Genomic DNA, 23,012 nt, shown 5'->3' on the forward strand with positions numbered 1-23,012 from the left:
TTTGGGATGAATCAAGACCTGAAATTAGAACAGAGACTTTGAATTTACTAGAGGAAAGCATAGGCCCAACACTCCAATATACAGGCACAGGTAGAAAGTTCTTTAATAAGACCATTACAGCTTTTAGGAAATTAAAATAGGAATTAATGAATGGGATGGCAATAAACTAAAAATGTCTGCTCCTAGATGGGCATGGTGGCACACACTTGTAATCCCAGCATTTGGGAGGCTTGAAGCAGGAAGATGGCAGTTCATGGACAGCCTCAGCTACTTAGTGAGGCCCTCTGTAACTTAGTGAGAACATGTTTTTTTAAAAAAAATAAAGGATTAAAAAATAGAGCTGGGGGTTTAGCTCAGAGGTAGAATGCTCCTGGGTTACTGGTACTGCAAATGAATAAATAAATAAATAAATAATAAAATAAAGTCTGCTCATCAAAGGAAACCATCTAGAGTATAAAGAGAGGCTACAGAATGGGAAACCTTTGCCAGCTATTCCTCTAATAAAGGACTAATATCTAAAATACACAAAGAACTTAAAAGACTTAACACTAACAAACAACCTAATCAAGAACTGGGAAAATGAACTAAATAGACACTTCACAATATAAGAGATACAAATGGCCAATAAATACAAAAAAACTATTCAACATCATTAGCAATCAGCAAGATGCAAATCCTACACTGAGGTGCCATATAACTCCAATCAGAAGGGCAAACATTAAGAAGTCAAGCAATAATAAATGCTGAGGAGGATTTTTGAAAACTGGAACTCTTCTACACTCCTGGTGGGATTGCAAATTTGTCTATCCACTATGAATATCAGTGTGTAGATTCTTTAGAAAATTTGGAATAGATCCACCATATGATCCAGCTATACCATGCCTGGGTATCTTTTGAAAGGCAATAAAATCAGAATATTATAGTGATAAATGCATATCCATGCATATTTCACAACAGCCAAATTATGAAACCAGCCCCACTGTGCATCAACAGGTGAATGAATTAGCAATTATAGGATATGCACACAATGGACTCCTACTCAGCAATAAATAAAAACAAAGTTATGTTATTTGTAAGAAAACAGACAACCTAAAGAACATTGTGTTAAGTGAGATTAGCCAGTCACAGAAAGTGAAGGATCACATGTTTTATCTCATACAGGAAAGCTAGGGAGTAATTTTAATACCTAAGGGCCGTCAGATAATGAAGGAGAAAATCCAGTAGAGCCAGAGAGGTGGTCTAGGAGAGGGAGGTGGGGAGAAGAAGAGTCAAAGAAAGAATTATTTCCATTGACATTATGCACATATATGATAATACCAATGTCAGTCTCAATATCTTTTATGGGAGGAGAGAGCCTGGGGAAAACCCACCAAGTGTTATTTGCATATATGTCACTATCACCATAATTTACGTTGTGATTTGAGATCATAATGCACAAATAAAAGTATAAAAATAAGATAAAGAGATATTTTTAAAAGTAAGAACATTTTTATAAAGCTCAAAGCAACTAAAAGTAAACATTGCATAAAATATTTGATGATGCTATAAATATAGCAAAGAATGACAAACCTGAAGTTCAGAGTAATCGAGGAGATCCGAGGTCAGGATGTAAAAAATTAATAAAGACAAGCTGTTTAACTGTATTATTTCTTGGGTTGGGTGGTGGGTTTACAGGTGCACATTATATTAAAAACCAAACCTAAGTAAGACATTCATAAAAAAAAGGGTATTTTACCTTTACTCAAAAATGAGTGTTGCTAATGAAGGGTCGGCGCAGGAAAGACCCAAGGCCAGCCGTTGGAGATAAGCAAGCAAGCAAAAGCTTTATTAAGACAGCCCAGCTCCCTTTTATATCAGGCAGCTGGGAGGAGGGGGCTTCCGCTAACAGCGGAAGATCTCATGAAGTACGGGGCGTTTACTGATTGGGTGGCTCATACCCCAGTGGGTGTGTTATCAGGGGACTGGTTGTTGGGCATCCTGTGGCCCCTTTGGCTGGCTATGAGGTAGTCAGCACAATCCGGAAGAGAAGCCGGAGAGGCGCCATCTTTGGCATGACTGGGCTGCTTATCCTAACAGCTAAAAGCCATTGCACACTGTAATAAGTAAAATTATTGAGAAGGGGTATAAAATATTGTCAACTTATCTTTAGAGCATTTAACAGAAAATACAATCTTTCTTCACCATGACTACTATTACATCGTTAGGCAATTTATTGGTTGGTTAGTGGATTATATGTAACAAAATTTTACTCCAGTGTTTTCATCAAAGTACTAATTTGCAATTTGGCATTTGAAAGTTCTGATGTATCATTGATAGGAATATAAGATTTTTAAGGTATTTTGAAAAACAATGTGTCTGTAACTTTTAAACATAGATTTTATCTGTGACCAAGCAATTTCAGTCTTAAGTGTACAATCAAGAAAATTGTTTATATGTCAAAAAAGAGGAAAGAAAAAGAAGGAAAGAATAGAAGGAAGGAAGAAAGAAAGAAAGAAGAAAGAAAGGAAGAAAAGAAAAAAGGAAGGAAGGGAGGGAGGAAGAAAGGAAGAAAGGAAGGAAGAAAGAAAGAAAGAAAGAAAGAAAGAAAGAAAGAAAGAAAGAAAGAAAGAAAGAAAGAAAGAAAGGGAAATATTACTACAGGAAACTTTATGGCAGTTTTCTTCTAAATCATCAAAATATTCAAAAAATATTCAACATCAGAATAAAAACAATTGTGATATATTCATACAGTGAAATGCTAATTAGTAATAAAAGCAATTACTTATTGAAATATAAAACCTATACTTTAATTCCATAAACATATTCAGGAGAAGAACCTGGACACAAAAGAGAAGTTGTTCTCTGATTTTTTTGGGGGGCGGTGGTGGTACTGGGGATAAAACCCTTCTACCTTCGGGCTATACTCTCAGACCTATTTTATATTTGTTTTTTTATTTAGAAACAGGGTCTATTAAGCCAGTGAGGTTGGCTACAAACCTGCATGATCCTCCTGTCTCTGCCTCCCAAGCGTGGGGATTACAAGTGTGCACCACCACGCCCAGCGTTCTCTGATTTTTTTATGAGAGCTCCCACCAGTCGGCAATGAGAGGAAGGGGCTGACAGGGACTTCATGATGAAATTGCTTCTCTTTGGGTTTCAACCAGTCTTAAGAATGAGAACTATACACTGTTGCTTCCTCAGTCCAAGATGTCACCCCGATCAAGAACTGTTCTCCTGTCCTCCCACCTCACACTTCCAGCTGTCCATCAACCTCAGATGTGTGTCTCCATCAGTCTCTATGCATGACCACTCACCATCCTACATAGCCACCTGGGACCAAGGTAGGATCTTGTCACAGCCCGACTGCCACAAGGACCTCCAGCCTGCCCATTTAAATATCTTCAAGCTCCTTGATTCTTAGTAATGGTTCAACTGTTGATGTAATCATAAAAAGCCTTTCTCATCTCTGTATTACTATAATAATTATTATTTTGCAGTATTTTGAAATCAGAGAATTCTACCTGCAAGCTGCACCTGCAGCCCTATTTCTTATTTTTTTAGTATTTTTATTTTTGTTGGTACTGGGGGTGGAACCCAGAGGCTTTCTACCTACAGGCTATACTCCCAGACCTATTTTATATTTTATTTGGAAACAGGGTCTCACTAAGTTGCTGAGAGCATCACCAAGTAACGGAGGCTGGCTTCGAACCTGTGCAATCCTCCTGTCTCAGTTTCCCAAGTGTGGGGATTACAAGCATGCGCCACCATGCCTGGCCTATTTCTTATTATTTAAATTGCAGAGGGACTCACTAAGTATCTGAGACTACCCTTGAACCTGTGACCCTCCTGTTTCTGCCTCCCAGATACTGGAATTAAAAGTGTGTGCCACCATGCCTGGATTGTTTTATTATATTTAATTTTAGGCATTTCATTATGATTCTTTCTTACAGTTTTTATTTCTTCAATTTCCTTACTTTGTTTGTTTGTTTGTTTGTTTGTTTGTGGGGTACTGGGGATTGTACCCAGGGCTATCTTCAAGCTATATGCCCAGTCCTGTTTTATTTTTTATTTGGAAACAAGATCTCATTGAGTTGCTGAAGCTGGTCTCAAGCCTGAGATTCTTCTGTCTCAGCCTCCCAAGTATTGGGATTACAGATGTATGACACCATGCCCAGCCAATTGCCTTATTTATCATTTCTTTATATTGTATAGAATATGCCTTGGCAATTTCTAACATATTAATCATATTGTTTTAATTTGCCTACTAATTAATTCAAAATAGTTTTACAACCATAATATTTTAAATTTTATTAAAGTATAAGGCTGGGCGTGGTGGCACACGCTTGTAATCAGCACGCTTGGGAGGCAGAGACAGGAGGATCACATAGGTTTAAAGCCAGCCGCACTGGCTTAGAAGACCCTGTTTCCAAATAAAAATATATATAAAAAATTAGGTCTGGGAATGTAGCCCAGAGGTAGAAGGGATTCCAGGAACCCCAGTACCACCAAAAAAAAAAAAGTATAAAAGAGGGTACAATGTAATGAAAGCATCATGATAGTATGTTACGGTAAGAAAACCCACAAGGGTGAAAACTGGTCTACATAGAGAATTTGAATATTCTTCACCTGAGGGAAGTGGTCCATGACACTGAGAATTGGGCAGGTGCCATTAGTCAAGCATTGGTGTGGGAGGAGCTGGCCCTGATGTCCTTCTGTGAGCACACCCCACTTCCCAAGGAGAAAAGTGGCCCGCCAAACACATCCTTAGCCAACCTAATCTCCAGAACATGGTAACATTTTATAGTTTATATGGCAAAGGACATGAAGGGGAAAGATGAAATTATGGTTGCCAATCAGCAGAGAACATTTTCATTTTTATTTTCGTTCAGTCTACATAACAAAATTTGCAAAAGTGTCACCAACATAGGTCATTAAAACTTGTTTATTGAATGAATGAATGAATGAATGAATGAATGAATGAGTCACTATTAAATTTAAAAAGAGAAACATTTTAATGTCAAGGGGACTACTCTGAGTTGACAAAATTGCATCCTATTACTTCATAAGTTAAACACATTTGATAAGCACACTGTTTTTTAGGCATTAAGACAGAAAATCTGCCTTACCACTTTTCCTGGTAGCTTTCAGGAAAAGTTTTATAAGCACTGAATTCTCAGGTGATAATGAATTCCTCTAACCATATGTTATGAATGAATATTCATCGTTCCAATAATCTCCTCAGGGCCCCCAGGACTTCCTTATTCCGAAGGCTGTAGATGAATGGGTTCAGAAGAGGTGTGACAATGGTATAGAACACTGCCACCACCTTATCTTCTTCGGGAGCATGCAAGGAGTGTGGCCTGGAGTAGGTGGAGAGGGCTGTGACATAGAAGAGGCTGGCCACAATCAGGTGGGAAGAGCAGGTGGAGATGGCCTTGGTCTGTCCTCTGCCTGAGCTCATCCGGAATATGACAAGAAGCACACGAGCATAGGAAGCCAGAATGGCCATGAATGGCAGTAGCAGGATTAAGAGTACACTCAAGAGGACTGTATACTCATAACGAGATGTGTCCTGACACACCAGCGGCAGCAGAGATGGGACTTCACAGAAAAAGTGGTTAATGAGCTGAGACCCGCAGAATGGAAGTTGAAACACGTATAAGGTATGTACCAGAGCGTTGGTGGAGCTACTGCTCCAAGCACAGATGACCATGAATCAAAGGGTCTTCCTGCTCATGAGTATGGGATAGTGTAAAGGATGGCAGATGGCTATGTACCGATCATAGGACATGAATCCCAGAAGAAGAGCTTCAGACCCACCGAGGCTCAGTAACACAAATGTCTGCATCTCACAGCCTAAAAACGTGATGGTCTTGGTATCTGACAGAAAGTTAGCTGCCATCTTGGGCACCGTGGTGCAGACATAAATCATGTCAATGATGGAGAGCTGGCTGAGCAGATAATACATGGGAATGTGGAGTCTGATGTCCAGCCGGATGAGGAGGATCAGCGTGGCGTTGCCCATCACAGCAGCTGAAAAGAGGATGGCGATCACCGCAAAGAGAAGCGTGTTCATCTGGCCATACTGGAAAAGGCCAACAAGTACAAAGTCTGTCCCTGAGCTTTGATTTCCTGTTGTCATGACCACAAATAGATACCAAAGCAGATTATCTGTGAAAAGACCAAGAACTCTCTTTCAGAGAAGCAAAATGACAATACTTTTATAGAACTGACTTTGTGGAATCACTTGAAGGGGGTTATAGCCCTGTGCTATTCTAAAATAGATCCCCATCTCTTAAGTATAGCCTATTTTAGTTCTCTTTCAGTATTATTTTTCTGGCTTTTAATGAGAATGTAATGATTTTGTGCACTAATGGGGAGCCTGATGTTTCAGTCCATTCAATGAACACGTCAGAGGGTGTTTCACTCTCCTCACAATTTCTCTTTTTGAATCATTCCAGCTTTGTCTGCAAGATCTCCATAAACTCCACATGGCAAAATGAAAACACAGACTTTCACTGCTTGCAAAATTATAATATAGAATAAAAATACAATAAGTCATTTGGATATTTCATTAACTGAAACTTTATTCTCCTTTCATACATGACTTTAGGGCAATAAACTGAAGCATTTTTCTGATTACGTAAAATTTTTCTCAACAAGTCACCACTTCTGTGTGTGTTTGTGTGGTACTGGGGATGGAATCCCCAGGCTACAACATCAGACATATTTAATTTTTATTTGGAAACAAGGTCTCACTAAGCTGCAGAGGGCCTCACTAAATTGCCAAGGGTGGCTTAGAATCTGCCATCCTCCTTGTCTCAGCCTCTCAAGTACTGGGATTACAAGAGTGCACCATCACATCCAGCATAAATCACCAATTAAATAAGAGAGTATTGGTCAAAAGTAGCATAATTCCTAACAAATTATTATTTCATTCTCAGTTTTAAGTTAAATTGGTTAGAGTAGAAATAAAAGCTCCAGTGCTATTATATGGAAGTAGTAAACAGCATTATTAACTAGCACTAGTTTCTGCTTGGAAATTCATATGTATTTATGTAAATATGGCAAGTAAAGATATACCAATTATAATAAAGAGCTTGATCATTAAACATTCAAATTTATCTTAACATAAATATTCTTTGATATATGTAAATAATGTTTAGTTACAAATTGAAAATTGAAAGGTTTGTATTTTTTCCTAACACAAAGCCTTACTTCTCTCTATTTCTAGAGCAAATTAAGTCTTGTTAAACCTTGTAACTCATGTTCTAAAATTACTTATTGTAATTGTCTGACACGATATTATAGGGTGTCAGCATTTATTGGTCTTGACTCGGGCCACAACAGCACAATGACAGTTTGTGAAATTCAAAAGGCATGTAATTATTGTATGTAGATAGGAGAACTTTATTGCCTTGGAAACATTTTAAACTTAGGAAATAATATGCTGGAAATACTTAACAGTTTGACTATACAAGATGTAATAGTTTTATTATACAAGATGTAAATAATACAAATTATGCTATCTTTTGTAATCATCTAAATATTTTTACACTATTAATAACAAACACTCAAGGACAAAGTTTAATATGATATAATAAAACTGGTGTGTTTTTAAAGATATGCAATAGCAAATAAAACAGTTCAAAGAGTATGCAGAATAAATATCAATAAATGGTCATTCTAAGTAAGCCAGTTTATGAAAATTCAACCTATTCTTCAAGATTGTATTTTTCAGACAATGATGTAATTGTCATAATTAGAACACTGAAGTAAAATATGTAACTGAATAGAGGAGTAGACACTTCAAGAGAAATACTAAGTAGGAAATACAAATATAATATTTTATAGAGGTAAATGAATGAGATATTAGGAAGGTTAGTCAAGGTAGAGAAACAGGAGATAATATTATAGCTCTTAAAATTATATAACAAAATAAATTATATAAAATATATTATCTTATATTATATAAAATATATTCTCAATCATTTTACAGAGCTGAGAAAATTAATTTAAAATAGAAATAACAAAATTGTCAACAAATTTCGAATTATTAGTATGATCAATTCATTATGGGAGTATTGGTCTTCTAATGTGTTAATATTTACTCCTCAAAAACTCACATGCAGAAAAAAATAAATTTAAAGAAGTGTTCAAAAGAAATTCCTTGAGCAATTTGGGAAAATGTTTGATAGATAGATAGATAGATAGATAGATAGATAGATAGAGATGTTTGTGTGTGTGTGTGTATATATATATATATATATATATATATATATATATATATATTCAGCACAAAAAGAAAAAATTAATTGTATGAAAATTATAAATAAGAAATTTATAAATAAGAAATTAAGCCATGTGTGGTGGCATATGCCTTTTCCCAGTACATAGGAGGCTGAGACAAGAGGATTGCAGGTTTGAGGCTAGCCTCAGCAATTTATCAAGTTCAGCAACTTGATCAGACCCTGTTCCAAAAAATAAATAAAACAAAGCTGGGGGTATAGCTCACATGTTGAATGCCTGGGGTTCCATCCCCAGTAAAAAAAAGGAAAAGAAGAAAGAAAAAGAAAGAAAGAAAGAAAGAAAGAAAGAAAGAAAGAAAGAAAGAAAGAAAGAGAGAAAGAGAGAAAGGCAAAGAAAGAAAAACAAAGAACGGAAGGTTAACATATGGTAATTATCTACCTAAACCTTTTTCAATACTGTTAAAATAAAATGCATGTATGTCTACACAAGTCTTTTAACCATCAAGGTATATGACTACAATGAAACAATAAAAATATTTAAAAAATAATCTTATTAAGTTATCAAGAAAAAATTACATCAGGAATGCAGTCCAATGCACATCACCATATTTCTGGTAGCACATGGTAAATATTTTAATTGTTGACTATTTTTAATAACCTTTTATCATTTTGAAACCTCTAGATTAACCACTTGATAAATGAAATTTTCTAGAGTAAATGACTATAAATATGAAAATCATCTTTGAGTTGAACATATTAATAATGATATCCTGTCTAAGAGCAATTAGAAATAATGAGCATATGATAAGAAAGAAGAAAGCATTCTTTAAAATGATTAACCCGAGCTAGGTGTGATGCCTGTAACTTCAGTACTTGGGAGGCTCAAACTGAGGTTTGAGGCCTCAGTAACTTAGTGAGATCCTGTTTCCAAGAGGAGGGGGGTAACTGGATATATATCTCAGCGGTAGAATGCCCCTGGATTCATCAAACCTTAATGCCACAGAAAAAGATTAAACTGATGAGGTAATATCTGTATACAGAAATACATTTATGTGTTTTATATGCAATATATCACACACATATGTACACAAGTACAATGCCTATTGATCATAATGTGTCGTTCAATAAAAATGCCATATTATTGGAGACATAAATTTTAGTAATCTATACAATGCGCTCGCTCAGTGGCGTGAGTGGGTGCAGTACATCCCACATGGCACGCAGGCACCGAGGTCTCCTGAACTTCTGCAGTGGAAACCTGCCTCCCGGCCATTTCCTCAGCCAATGACAGGCTTCCCTCCCTGATGTCTTCCTCTCCTCCTGGCCTGAGGTGCAAACAAGCCCACCTCCTGCAGGGATGCTCTGAGCTCGGGCCCTGAGTGCCAGGTGTCCACTGCTAAGGGAGTGTGGGCCCCAGGCTGCTTTCCCTTGGCTCCTACTTCCTGATCATCAGAAGTGCTGACCACACTCACTACCCCACCAATAATTGCAAATGCTAAAGGAACCTCAAAATGATGTGGGGATTTTTAAAGATGTAGCTACCACTCTCTTCATCTTATTTCAGTGAAGAAAAAATTCTTGAGGCTTCTGGTAAGAATATAGGAAGTACCAAGTCAATCAGGTTTTCAGTGTCAACAGCACTGAATGCTGTGAAACTCCATACTGTCGAAGAATTTCGCTTTAGGCCATACTCAATAAATGTATTAGAAGTACAAATACTTCACCTGACAGAAGAAAGGAGGTATGTGAGGAGAGGAGTCCCTAAAGACACTTCGAACCCCCTACCGGAACTACTGCAGCTTTGTAACCTCTCACCAATCCCAAATCACTTCCGAACAAAAGGTTCACTTGAAATCAGTGTAAAGGACATAGAGTATGGATAGGCATTTCCTGTGATACTATAATCACCATGACATTAAGCACGTCACAGTTTCCCATCCCAAATGTATATCATCATAATGGAGTTCCAGGCCATAAGGTAATGGCTTAAGCCTACACTGTGAACTAACTCAAAATACTACCCTCGTAAAGTGTGTGTTATTCAACTTCAGAATTTTTGGTAACACTGGGAAAAACCATTATTAGCATTTCTATAGACCGTGATAAACCTGATAACAAATTTAATGTTATTGAATCTGCAAACTTTTAAAGCCATACTTTTCTTCTTCAGCATCTTCATCAAATAAATAATTCAATTTGTAGTTATTTTCAGCATAACACAATCACTTCTGATGTTAACATCATCCACACATATTTTTGCTTGTCTGATCTCTATGTTTAGCTTGAACTTTGAATTCTGATTTTTAGAAAAAAAATCTATATCACAGGCTGAGTGTGGTGGTACATGCCTGTAATCTCAATTCTTGGGAGGCTTTGCAGGTTTAGAATAGCCTCAACAAGTAGTAAGAATCTGGTCCACCTAATGAGACCCTGTTTCAAAAACTGAAAATACAGTAGGGCTGGGGTTGTAACTCAGAGGTAGAATACCCCTGAGTTCAATATCCAGTAACACACACACACACACACACACACACACACACACACACACACACATCATGGAATGATTTTTGTGTGTGTGGTACTGGGGATGGAACTCACTGGTCTTCTACCTCCAAGCTACACCTCCAGACCTATTTTATATTATATTTGGAAACAGGGTTTCACTAAGTTGCTCTGAGCCTCACTAAGCTGTTTGAGGCTGGCCTTGAACCTGTGATCCTCCTGTCTCAACCTCCCAAGTACTGGGATCACAAGTGTGCGCCACCATGCCTAGCTCATGGAATGATTTAAGTAACTCATTACAAGAGATGGGAACTATAAAAATGTGTAGAAACACAAGTCAGGGGAATAAAATTGTGTTATTTCCTACCACTATCAGGTAATAAAAACAATCTAGTTTTGAAAATAATCCAGACTTGGTGATGCATGCTTATAATCTCAGTCTTGGAAGTCTGAGAGAAGAGGATCACAGATTCAAGACTACCTCTGTAATTTAGTGAGATTCTCAGCAACCTAGCAAAACCCTGTTTCAAAAATATAAATATAAAAGAAGCTGGGGGTGTAGCTCAGAGGTATAAAACCTTTAGGTTAAATCCTCTGTAACACACACACACACACACACACACACACACACACACACACATACACACACATGCACACACACACAGAGCCTTAACAATATGTAGTACTGTTAAAACTCCACTGTACATATTTGAAATATTTTACCTATTACACACACTTTTGTCAATTAAAGAATATTGGTGAATATCATTACGTGGTAATTTTTGAAGTTAAAATGGGGGAAAGAGACACATTTCTTGTACTGATGGATGAGACAGTGATAGGCCATAGACAATGAATATCAGACACATACCTCAATGTTCATTTTGTGGTCGTCACATAATACCTGGATAATTTATTCAGCCCAGAAATAGCCCACATCAAGCATGATAGAGTGGGTGTGGTGGTGCACACCTGTAATCCCAGTACTTGGGAGGCTGAGTCAGGAGGATTGCAGGTTCAAAGCCAGCCTCAACAACTTATCAAAGCCTTCAGCAACGTAGTGAGACACTGTTTCAAAATAAATAAATAAAATAAAATAGGCCTGGAGTATAGCTCAGAGATTCAACACCCCTGGGTTCAATCAGCAGTTTCACCAAAAAAAAAGGAGCACATATAAGTGAAATACTGCAATAAACTCTAAAAATTAATCTAATAAATGATAAGACTTTACGGAGAAATAAGAATAGTTACTATTCTACTTTCCAACATGATTATACTAAGTTGTTATGGGACTTTTGATCGACTTCGCAATTAATCAAGCAGCATCAGATTTAAAGTGACAATTACCATACTTGAACCTCTTCACCCCCACAAGGCAATGGCTGTGAAAATGAAGAATGAGATGTATGAACAGAGTGACCATTTCTTCTAGACAAGCAAATGTATATCCTGTCTGTCATTTTATGAAATAATTCATTTTAAATCATTTTAATTGTACTCTCCACAGCCTCTTGTTAAAAAAAATACTCTTCTAGTCTGTTGTGGTAGGGTACTCCTTGAAGCTCAGTACATTGAAGGCTGAAACAGAAGGATCTTAGATTCAAAGGAGGCCAGCATCAGCAACTTAGATGCAGTTTCCAATTTTAAAAAAAATAAATAAAATGAGGCTGGGGTGTCGTTTAAAAAAAGAATGGCTCTGGATTTAATCTCAGTACTAAAAAAATGAGTTTTCTAGAATTTTCTGTGGGAATAGAATACTAAAAAACTGGAGATGGGTCTACAGAAATAAGGATTCCCTGCCACTTTGCTTGGAGGTAATAAACACATGTGAAAGTAGAATAATATATTCTTAGGATTCAGGCTATTTAGTATGAAGCTTCTATAAAAGAAATATTAAACTCTAAGATTTCTAATTTGAAGCACATTTTACAAAGTGTTTCAGAAAGAATTTTTAAGATTGTTGCCTTTGGCCTCAGACAATGAGCCTTCAATCTCTTAGCATTAAAATATTCAGTGTAAAATATAATTTAAACAAATATGTTGTCATTATTTTCATCAAAGAAGAGACTTCCAGCATTTCAACCTAACAGGATGACTGCCTAAAAAAGGACAGAACCTCTTATTCTTCCTCTAAGACAGCTCCTGGGAAAACTTGGTCCCTTGTTCACAATTAAACACATTCTAAAAAGCAAGTGACCTTCCATTAGCTCTGGCGACTGCTCTCCAAAGAGAAGGCAAAATTGAATTCAGGATGGATGCTCAAATATACCTCTTCAAGTGAAAATCAATCAGATAATTGTCAACTAAAACTTTAAAAAATATTTATTATTCTATTGAACATTTAAGGTATACATAAAAGTTAGGCTCTGCATAATTAAACAAGTAATATAATTTTTGTAAACAACACAAATAAGGCATACCAAGGAATTACATAGCTCAGGAGATACTCTGTGGCACATATAATGATATTTATTTCTGAAAATAAATATTTAAAAGATTAGAAAGGGAATTCCAAGAAGATGGTGACTGAGGGAAGCAGCACACATCAGTCCTGATGACACCCAATCTCCACTGCCTTAAAAAGGGTGTTCTTACAAAAGCAAGAAAACACCATAACTTTAAAGAACACGATAAGGCCAGGTGTGGTGGCGCACGCTTGTAATCCCCGCGCTTGGGAGGCAGAGACAGGAGGATCATGCAGGTTTGAAGCCAGCCTTGCTGGCTTAAGAGACCCTGTTTCCAAATAAAAATGTAAAAAATAGGTGTCTGGGAGTGCAGCCCAGAGATAGAAGGGTTTCCAGGAACCCCAGTATGACCAAAAATAAAAAAATAAAAAAATAAAAAAAATAAAGAACCTGATAAGTAAAAGGTGGCAGGGGGGAAAAGCTAGAAGCCCGATTAGAGAGCAAAAAAAGAAACCTGCCTGTCTCATATGGCTGTGGGTGCTGTGGCAGCACCATCTTGCATCACTGCACCTAACTCCAGAGACTCACAGGAAAACAACCAAGGACTTGAAAGGAAGTAAGCAGTTGCAGACCATAGCAATTGTAAGCTGTCAGTTTCTCCTGCACAAACACCAGCTACAACTCAAGGAAGTGGTGGTCAAACTCATCACACCCTCCAGAGATCCAGAGCAGTGCTCAACAGCACCATAAGTGAACCCACTGTTCCCAAGGGAGAACAGTGCAGCACCCTCAGAAACTCATGCAGCCATGATATATTCCCTGGGTCTGAGACTTTGAGCTCAGCCCTGTGAAAGGGGTTTGGGGTGGAATTGGCTATTGGACACTAAAGAGGCTAGGGCAGATTCAGGCTCTGCATTAACGGAAAGTGTAGAAGGAGACCTATGATTAACATTAGATCCAACTACTAGGATCTCTGGGATCACCACAGATCAGCCAATCATGTTGAAAAGGGAGAAGTCAGACCACCCCAATCATAGATGAGGAGAACATAGACTCTTTGGCTCCGGAAGCATCTGCCACCTATGCAGAAGGGGAGAGACTCAGGCTCCACATTCTTGGAAAGCATGGAGGGTGACCTGTGCTTAATATCAGATCCAGCCCCATTGAAACCTTCCATCTGCATAGACTAAGAAAGACTCAAAAAGCCAGGCTTGCAGCAGGAAAGGTGCCAGTGGCACTTGGTGTCTGCACAAAGAGAGATTGCAGAGGCCCAGTCTGCTAAATATTAATATTTTTGTAGGGTTGCATTACTTTGTTGTTGCTGTTGTATTGTTTTTATTTATTGATGTGTGTGTGTGTGTGTGTGTTTTGCTTGTTTGTTTGCTCCCTTCCCAATCCTTCTCCCAAGCTTCTTCCCTTGTACATACCTACTCTCTTCTCTCCATCCTTTTTTTCCTCTTCTTTGTCTTTTATAAAATCCACTTAATATCACTCTACTAAAGGCTCTACATTGGTTACTAGAATACTATTACATATTCATGTTCTAGTCCTACTATACACTACCTTACCAAACTTATACTCATTCTATTCAATCCTATCTGTGGCTTTACCCTGTTCTTGCATTTGTGATTTTACTTCCCTCCTCACTCTACCTTTACTGTTGAGTACAACAAAACTTGCCCTTGGATATACCAGCTGGCACCTAGAGACTGAGAGAAATCTATTAAAAGCAACAAATACAAACTTCTGAAATTATGAAAAGAAAGAATGACAAGGAAGCAATGTGCTCCCACAACACCAAATTAACAGAACCTGACAACACAGAATTGCAGAGATCTCCAGAAGGACAAAATAGGAATATAACTTAAGAAATAATAACAGGATTTCAATAAAAAAAAATTAGAGTTTGAAAGAAATAAAGGGTGCAATCATTGAAGTGAAGGCATCAATTCAAACTATAAACAATTGATTAGACCATATGGAGAATAGAATCTCTCTCTCTTAGAAGATGATTACTTCAAAAATGAATACATAATATATGATTTAGAAAAAATAATTCAACATCATAAATTGGACATTGAAGAGATATTGGCCAATTTTTAAAAAGCTAACCTAAGAATAATAGGCATAGATTAAGAAAGAGAAGGTGAATTCAAAGGGATCAGCAATCTTTTTAAAGAAGTAATAGCAGAAAATTTTCCAAACATAGGACAAGAGTTTGATGCACAGGTACAGGAAACTTATAGAACCCTCTTTAGACAGAATCAAAGAAAAGATTCCCCATGCCACATAATAGTCAAACTGACCAATATAAAAGCCAAGGAGAGAATCATAAAGGCAACAAAAACAAAAACACCAAGTGACACTCAGAGGCAAACCAATTAGAATCACTCTAGACTTCCCAAACCAAGTCATAAAAGCCAGAAAAGCCTGGAGTAGCATATTTCACTCTGAAAGAAAAAAACTTGCACCTCAAAATTTCCTACCCAGCAAAACTATCTCTCAAAATTAGATGGGGAAGTAAAAATCTTCCATGACAAATTTAAGCTGAAATAATTTATGTCTTCCAAACCAGCACTAGAGAAAATACTCAAAGAGATTTACTGCAATGAAGAAATAAGTAATATACACCAGAACCAGAGAAACAAGAATTTGTATCAGGCAAAGAACTAAGTGAAGAACAAACACTACCTCAAACAGAAGTTAAATCTCAAAATGTTAGTAATTAAAAATCATCTCTCAATAATCACATTAAAAACAAATGGCCTCAACTCCCCAGTAGAAAGACAAAAGGTGGCCAGGCATGGTGGTGCACACTTGTAATCCTAGCATTTGGGAGGCAGAGATAGAAGGATTGTGGTTCACAGACAACCTCAGCTACTTAGTGAGGCCCTCTACAACTTAGACCCTGTTTCCAAATAAAAGAGAATAAAAGAGAATAAAAATAGAGCTGGGGATATAGCTCAAAGGTTGAATTCCCCTAGGTTCCTTCCCCAGACCCACAAAAAATAAAAACAAAAAAGACATAAGGTGAAAAAATAGATTAAAATCCAGAATCCATCTATCTGCTGCCTACAAGAAATATACTTTACAAGTAAAGATAGTAACAAACTAAAGGTATAGGGCTGGAGCATGGCAATCCATACCAATGGAACTTGAAAACAAGCAGGAGTAGCAACTATGATATCAGACAAGTTAGACTTCAAGACCAAGCTTATCACCCAAGCAGGTCACTTTTACTGGTAAAAGGAGCAATCTAGCAAGAATAAATAACAATAGTCAACATTTATGCCCTAAACATAGGTGCAGCTACTTTTGCAAAACAAACTATTTGTGACATTAAGTCACACAAGTCCCAATGCAATAATACCAAGAAATGTTAACACCCTTCTCACACCATTAGGCCAATCTTCTAGACGAAAGGTCAGTAATGATGCATCAGACCTAAAAAAGACCATCAAACAAATGGACACAGTAGAGGCATATAGACTATTCCACTCAACTACCACAGAGTTCACATTTTTCTCAGCTGTTCATGGAACCTTCTCCAAAATAGATAACATCCTGGGCCACAAAGTGAGCACTAGTAATTTCAAAAAATGTGACATACTTCCCTGTGTCTTTTCAGACCATAATGGAATGAAGCTAGAAATCAACTATAAGAAGACCCAGAGAAACCATGTAAAAATGTGGAGACTAAGCACTACACTGCTGAATGAAGAATGGGTCATAGAAAAAGTAAGGGGTGAAATCAAGACATGTCTAGAAACAAACAAAAATAGACATACAACATATCAAATCCTTTGGAACACTTTGAAGGCCACTTTAAGGAGAAAATTCATAGAACTGAGTACCCACATAAGAAACAGAAAATCACAAAATAAATAACCTAATGACACACCTCAAAGCCTTTGAAAAACAGGAACAGTCTAACCCCAAAGCCAGTAGAAGGCAGAAAATTATTAAAATCACTGCAGAAATCAACAAAGTAGAGAATAAAAAAAATACAGAAAATTAGAAAAACCAAAAGCTGGTTTCTCAAAAAAATTATAAAGATAGATAATCCACTAGCCAACTTAACAAAAAAAGAGAGAATCAACCCAAGTTTCAAAGATAAGAGATGGAAGAGGAGATATTACCACTGACAGTGTAGAAATCCAAAGGATTATTAGAAACTACTTTGAAAAACTATACTCCAACAAAATGTAATATCTGGAAGAAACTGACAACTTTCTAGATAAATACAACCTTCCTAAACTGAGTAAAAAATATAAAGAAAATTTAAACCAACTAATAGCAATCAAAGAGATTGAAGCAGCAATAAAGAGCTTACCATCAAAGAAAAGCTCAGGACCAGATGGTTTCCCAAGTGCGTTTTATAAAACCTTTATAGAAGAGCTAATCCCGAAACTCCTCAATCTACTTTGTTCGAGAGAAATGGGACTCTCCCAAATACATTCTATGAAGCCAACATCACATTAATACCAAAACCAAATAAATACAGCTCAAGGAAGGAAAACTACAGGCCTATATCATTGATTAACTTGGATGCAAACCTGCTAAACAAAATACTAGCAACACGCGTTCAAAACCACACTAAGAAAATCATACACCATGACCAAGCAGTAGGGTTCATCCCAGGGAAGCAAGGCTGGTTCAACATACAAAAATGAATTCATGTAATCCATCACATAAACAGAACCAAAAACAAAAAAATCACATGATCATTTCAATAGATTCTAAAAAAGCATTTGACAAAATCCAACAACCATTTATGCTAAAAGCACTGCACAGAATCAGAACAGAAGGAACATACTTCAACATTATAAAGGCAGTCTATGATAGGTCCATAGCCAACATCATATTAATGGAAAAAAACTGTGAGAATTACCCCTAAATGCAGAAACAAGACAAGGATGTCCATTATCAACACTTCTTTTCAATAGAGTACTTGAGACTCTAACCAGAACAATAAGGCAAGAAAAGTAAATCAAAGGAATACAAATAGGAAAAAGAACTCAAACTTTCACTATTTGCTGATGACATGATACTATACGTAGAAGACCCAACAAATTCAACCAAAAGGCCAATAGAATTTATCAACAAATTTAACAAAGTGTCTGAATACAAAATCAATCTTAAAAAATCAGAATCTTTTCTGTATACCAACCATAAATCCATTACGAAAGAAATCCAGAAAATACTTCCAATCAGTATATCCCACAAAAAAATAAAATATTCAGGAATAAATTTAACCAAGGAGGTAAATGACCTCTACAAAGAAAATTATAAAACATTGAAAAAGAAACAAAAGAAGACCTTAGAAGATGGAAAGATCTTCCATGTTCATGGATATGCAGAATAAATAACATCAAAATGGCCATACTTTCAGAGGTCATCTACAGATTCAACACAATACCCATTAAATTACCAAGGTCTTTCCTTAAAGACATAGAGAAATTAGTTCTTAAATTCATTTGGAACAACAACAACAACAACAGGAATAGCCAAAGTAGTTCTCAGCAACCAAAACAACGCAGTAGGAATCTCAATACCTGACTTTAAACTATATTAAAGAGCCATAGTAATAAAAATAGGTGGATCAATACATGGGATTGAGTGAAACTAGAGAGCTTCTTTACAGCAAAGGAAACTATCAAGAACCTAAACAGAGAGCCTACAGAATAGGAGAAGATTTTTGCCACCTACTTCTCTGATAGAGACTAATATCTAGACTATACAGAGAACTTATGAAACTCAGCACTAAAAAAAGAAATGGCGCAAACAAAAAATGGGCAAGTAAACTAAATAGGCACTTCTGCATGAAAAAATGTTTAACACCATTAGCAGTCAGAGAGATGAAAATCAAAACTAGCCTGAATTTTCACCTAACTCCAACTAGAATGGCAATCATTCAAAACACAAACAACAAATGCTGGTGAGGATGTGGAGAAGTGGGAACTCTAATACATTGTTGGTGGGATTGCAAATTAGTACAACCACTTTGGAAAATAGAATGGAAGATTCTCAGAAGAATTGAAACAAATTTACCACATGATTCAACAATACCACTCTGGGTAACTACCCAAAAGAATAGAAATCGAACTACCACATGAATGCATGCTTATCTATGTTCATAGCTACACAATTCACCATTGACAAACTATGGAACCAGCCAAGATGTCCATCAACAAATGAATGGATTGCAAAACTATGGGATATGTGTACAATGAAATTTTACTCAGCTATAAAGAAAAACAAAATTACATCACTTACAGGGAAATGGATGGAACTAGGGAACTTTATGCTAAGTGAGATTAGTCAGTCACAAAAAATAAGAAATCAGATGCTCTCCCTAATATGCAGAAACTAGGGAGAAAATGGGTCATAGAAGGAGCTCTAGACAAAGAAGGAGATACTATAGATGAGCAAATAATGTGACCTAACAGAGAGGATGGGAGGGAAAAATTCTCTAATGCACATGATGTACATTCAAAAACATATCAAAATGAATCACTAAGCCAAACTGAGAAGGAGGAAGGGGGAGGAATCAGATGGGAATTGAGTAAGGGCTAATTGGGTGATGTGTACATGTATGCCTCCACCATCTTGTACCCCATTAAGATGTACAACTACAATACACCAATAATTTTTTTTTAAAAAAAGGCATAAGCCAGCCAGGTGTGGTGGTGCATGCTTGTAATCCCAGCCTTCGGGAAGCTAAGACAGGAGGATCGCGGTTTGCGGACAGCCTCAGCTACTTAGTGAGGCCCTCTGCAACTTAGTGAGACCCTGTTTCAAAATAAAGAATAAAAGTAGGGCAGGGGATGTGGCTCGGAGGTCAAATGCTCCGGAGTTCCATCCCCAGACCCCCCCACACAAAAAAGGCATAAGCTGGGCATGATGATGCATGCTTGTTATCCCAGCACTTGGGAGGCTGAAATAGGAGAATCATGGTTCGCAGACAGCCTCAGATACCTAGAGAGGTTCTTTGCAACTCAGTGAGACCCTGTTTCAAAAAATAAAGAATAAAAATAGGCCTGGGGTGTATCTCAGGGGTAAAATAACCCTGGATTCCACCCCCAGTACTGCAAAAAAAAAAAAAAAAACCAACAACAACAAATAAAAAAAGGCATAAATCGGGTGTGGTGGTGCGCTTATAATCCCAGCATTTGGGAAGCTGAGACAGAAGGATCATGGTTTGAAGAAAGCCTCATGTACTTAGGCACTTTGTAACAGTGAGACCCTGTTTCAAAATAAAGAATAAAAAATAGGGCTGGGGTTTTAGCTCAGAGGTAGACTGCCCCTGGGTTCTATCCCCAGTACCGAAAACAAAAAAAAAGTGATAGACTGAGAATTGTATTAAAACTCGTAATCTATCTGTGTGGTGCCCGCAATAAATACATCTTTTAAACAGAGATACTCACAGCTAAAGGTGAAAGAATGGAAAAAGATATCCAACACAAATGGAGACCAGAATCAAATAGTGATATCTACCCTCATATCCAACAGTGCAGTCTTTAAGGTATAAAGGTTTCCAGGAACCCAAGTACCACCAAATAAAAACAAGAAGAAAGAAAGAAAGAAAGAAAGAAAGAAAGAAAGAAAGAAAGAAAGAAAGAAAGAAAGAAAGAAAGAAAGAAAGAAAGAATAGAGGTGGCTCATGTCATGGTAAGCTTGGCAGGTGCTACTGGTCAGGCCTTGGTGTGAGAGAAGTTGACCCTGATGTTTTTCTGTGAATATACTCCATTTCCCAAGAGCTAAGGAGAAAAGTCAGACATGTCCCTAGCCTAATCTCCAGAACCTGGCAATATGTTAAATTATATGGCAAAGGACATCAAGGTGAAAGATGGAAGTAATTATTGTTCTGAATGAGTAGAGACCACCTCCATTTTTATTTTAATTCAGTCATACACAAACATAATTTATAAAATGTCACCAACATAGTTATATCATTAAAGAATAGTTGATTGAATAAATGAATTAGTTAATTAATGAATGAAGTAGTAGATTATACATTTAAAGGGCAAAACATTAATGCAAGCAGAAATATGAGTTGACAAAGTTGTATTCTATTACTCATAAGTTAAATACATTTGGTAAGCAGTTTTTCAAATGTCAAGAAAGAAAATTTGCCTTTACATCTTTCCTGGTAGTTTTCAGAAAAATATTTTTAAGCAGTGAATCCTCAGTTGATAAGGGATTCCTCTAACCATATTTTATGTGTCAATATTCATTGTTCTAGTAACCTCCTCAGAGCCCCCAGAACCTCCTTATTCCTCAGACTATAGATGAATGGATTCAGAAGAGGGGTGATGATGTTGTAGAACACTGCCACCACCTTATCCTGTTCAGGGGAGTGCCAGGAGTGTGGCCTGGTGTAGGTGGACAGGCCTGTGGCATAGAAGAGGCTGGCCACAATCAGGTGGGAAGAGCAGGTGGAGATGGCCTTGGTCTGTCCTCTGCCTGAGCTCATCTGGAATATGACAAGAAGCACACGAGCATAGGAAGCCAGAATGGCCAGGAATGGTAGTAGCAGGATTAAGAGTCCACTCAAGAGGACTGTATACTCATAACGAGATGTGTCCTGACACACCAGCGGCAGCAGAGATGGAACTTCACAGAAAAAGTGGTTAATAAGCCGAGACCCACAGAATGGAAGTTGAAACACATATAAGGTATGTACCAGAGCGTTGGTGGAGCTACTGCTCCAAGCACAAATGACCATGAAGCAAAGGGTCTTCCTGCTCATGAGTATGGGATAGTGTAAAGGATGGCAGATGGCTATGTACCGATCATAGGACATGAATCCCAGAAGAAGAGCTTCAGACCCACCGAGGCTCAGGAACACGAATGTCTGAATCTCGCAGCCTAAAAACGTGATGGTCTTGGTATCTGACAGAAAGTTAGCTGCCATCTTGGGCACCGTGGTGCAGACATAAATCATGTCAATGATGGAGAGCTGGCTGAGCAGATAATACATGGGAATGTGGAGTCTGATGTCCAGCCGGATGAGGAGGATCAGCGTGGCGTTGCCCATCACAGCAGCTGAAAAGAGGATGGCGATCACCGCAAAGAGAAGCGTGTTCATCTGGCCATACTGGAAAAGGCCGACAAGTACAAAGTCTGTCCCTGAACTTTGATTTCCTGTTGTCATGACCACAAATGGATACCAAAGCAGATTATCTGTGAAAAGACCAAGAACTCTCTTTCAGAGAAGCAAAATGACAATACTTTTATAGAACTGACTTTGTGGAATCACTTGAGGGGGAATATAGCTCTGTGCTATTCTAAAATAGATCCCTATCTCTTAAGTATAGCCTATTTTGGTTGTTTTTCAGTTTTTTTTTCTGGCTTTTAATGTAAATGAGAATGTAATGATTTTGTGCACTAATGGGGGGCCTGATGTTTCAGTCCATTCAATGAACACGTCAGAGGGTGTTTCACTCTCTTCACAAATTCTCTCTTTTTGAATCATTCCAGCTTTGTCTAAAAGATTTCCATGAACTCCACATGGCAAAATGAAAACAGGGACTTTCACTGATTGCATAATTAGAATATAGAATGAAAATACAATAAGGAAGGCATTGGATGTTTTATTTTCAGAAACTTTATTCCCCTTTCATATATGTCTTTAGGGTAATAAACTGGAGCATCTTTTCTGATAATGCAAAATATTCTCAAATAAGTCATCACTTCTGTGTGTGTGTGTGTGTGTGTGTGTGTGTGTTCCTCAGGATGGGACCCAGGGCTCTTCTACAAACAGGCTACAACACCATACATATTTAATTTTTATTGGGAAACAAGGTCTCAATAATTTGCAGAGGGCCTCACTAAATTGCTGAGGGTGTCTTAGAAACTGCAATCCTCCTGTCTC

General features: G+C 37.4%; 3 protein-coding genes across 3 annotated transcripts in view; 1 reads left to right on the forward strand and 2 right to left on the reverse strand.

Annotated features, from left to right (window-relative positions):
- LOC308265016 (olfactory receptor 2G6-like) overlaps positions 1–23,012 on the forward strand; it is a gene marked incomplete at both ends in the record, with an annotated part of 658,093 nt that overhangs the window by 526,103 nt on the left and 108,978 nt on the right. The window lies entirely within an intron of this gene.
- On the reverse strand, positions 5,198–6,121 carry LOC308265533 (olfactory receptor 2AK2-like; the record flags this gene model as incomplete). The annotated part of the gene is given in 2 exon segments (XM_080699330.1): positions 5,198–5,695; positions 5,699–6,121. Coding segments are annotated over 2 exon segments (921 nt in total).
- On the reverse strand, positions 21,369–22,292 carry LOC308265534 (olfactory receptor 2AK2-like; the record flags this gene model as incomplete). The annotated part of the gene is made up of 1 exon (XM_080699331.1): positions 21,369–22,292. The coding sequence occupies one exon, from the start codon at positions 22,290–22,292 to the stop codon at positions 21,369–21,371; it is 924 nt and encodes a 307-aa protein (XP_080555457.1).

The sequence above is a fragment of the Muscardinus avellanarius genome (genome assembly GCF_963383645.1).
Source record: "Muscardinus avellanarius genome assembly, chromosome: 7".
In the NCBI taxonomy this organism is placed as follows: domain Eukaryota; kingdom Metazoa; phylum Chordata; class Mammalia; order Rodentia; family Gliridae; genus Muscardinus; species Muscardinus avellanarius.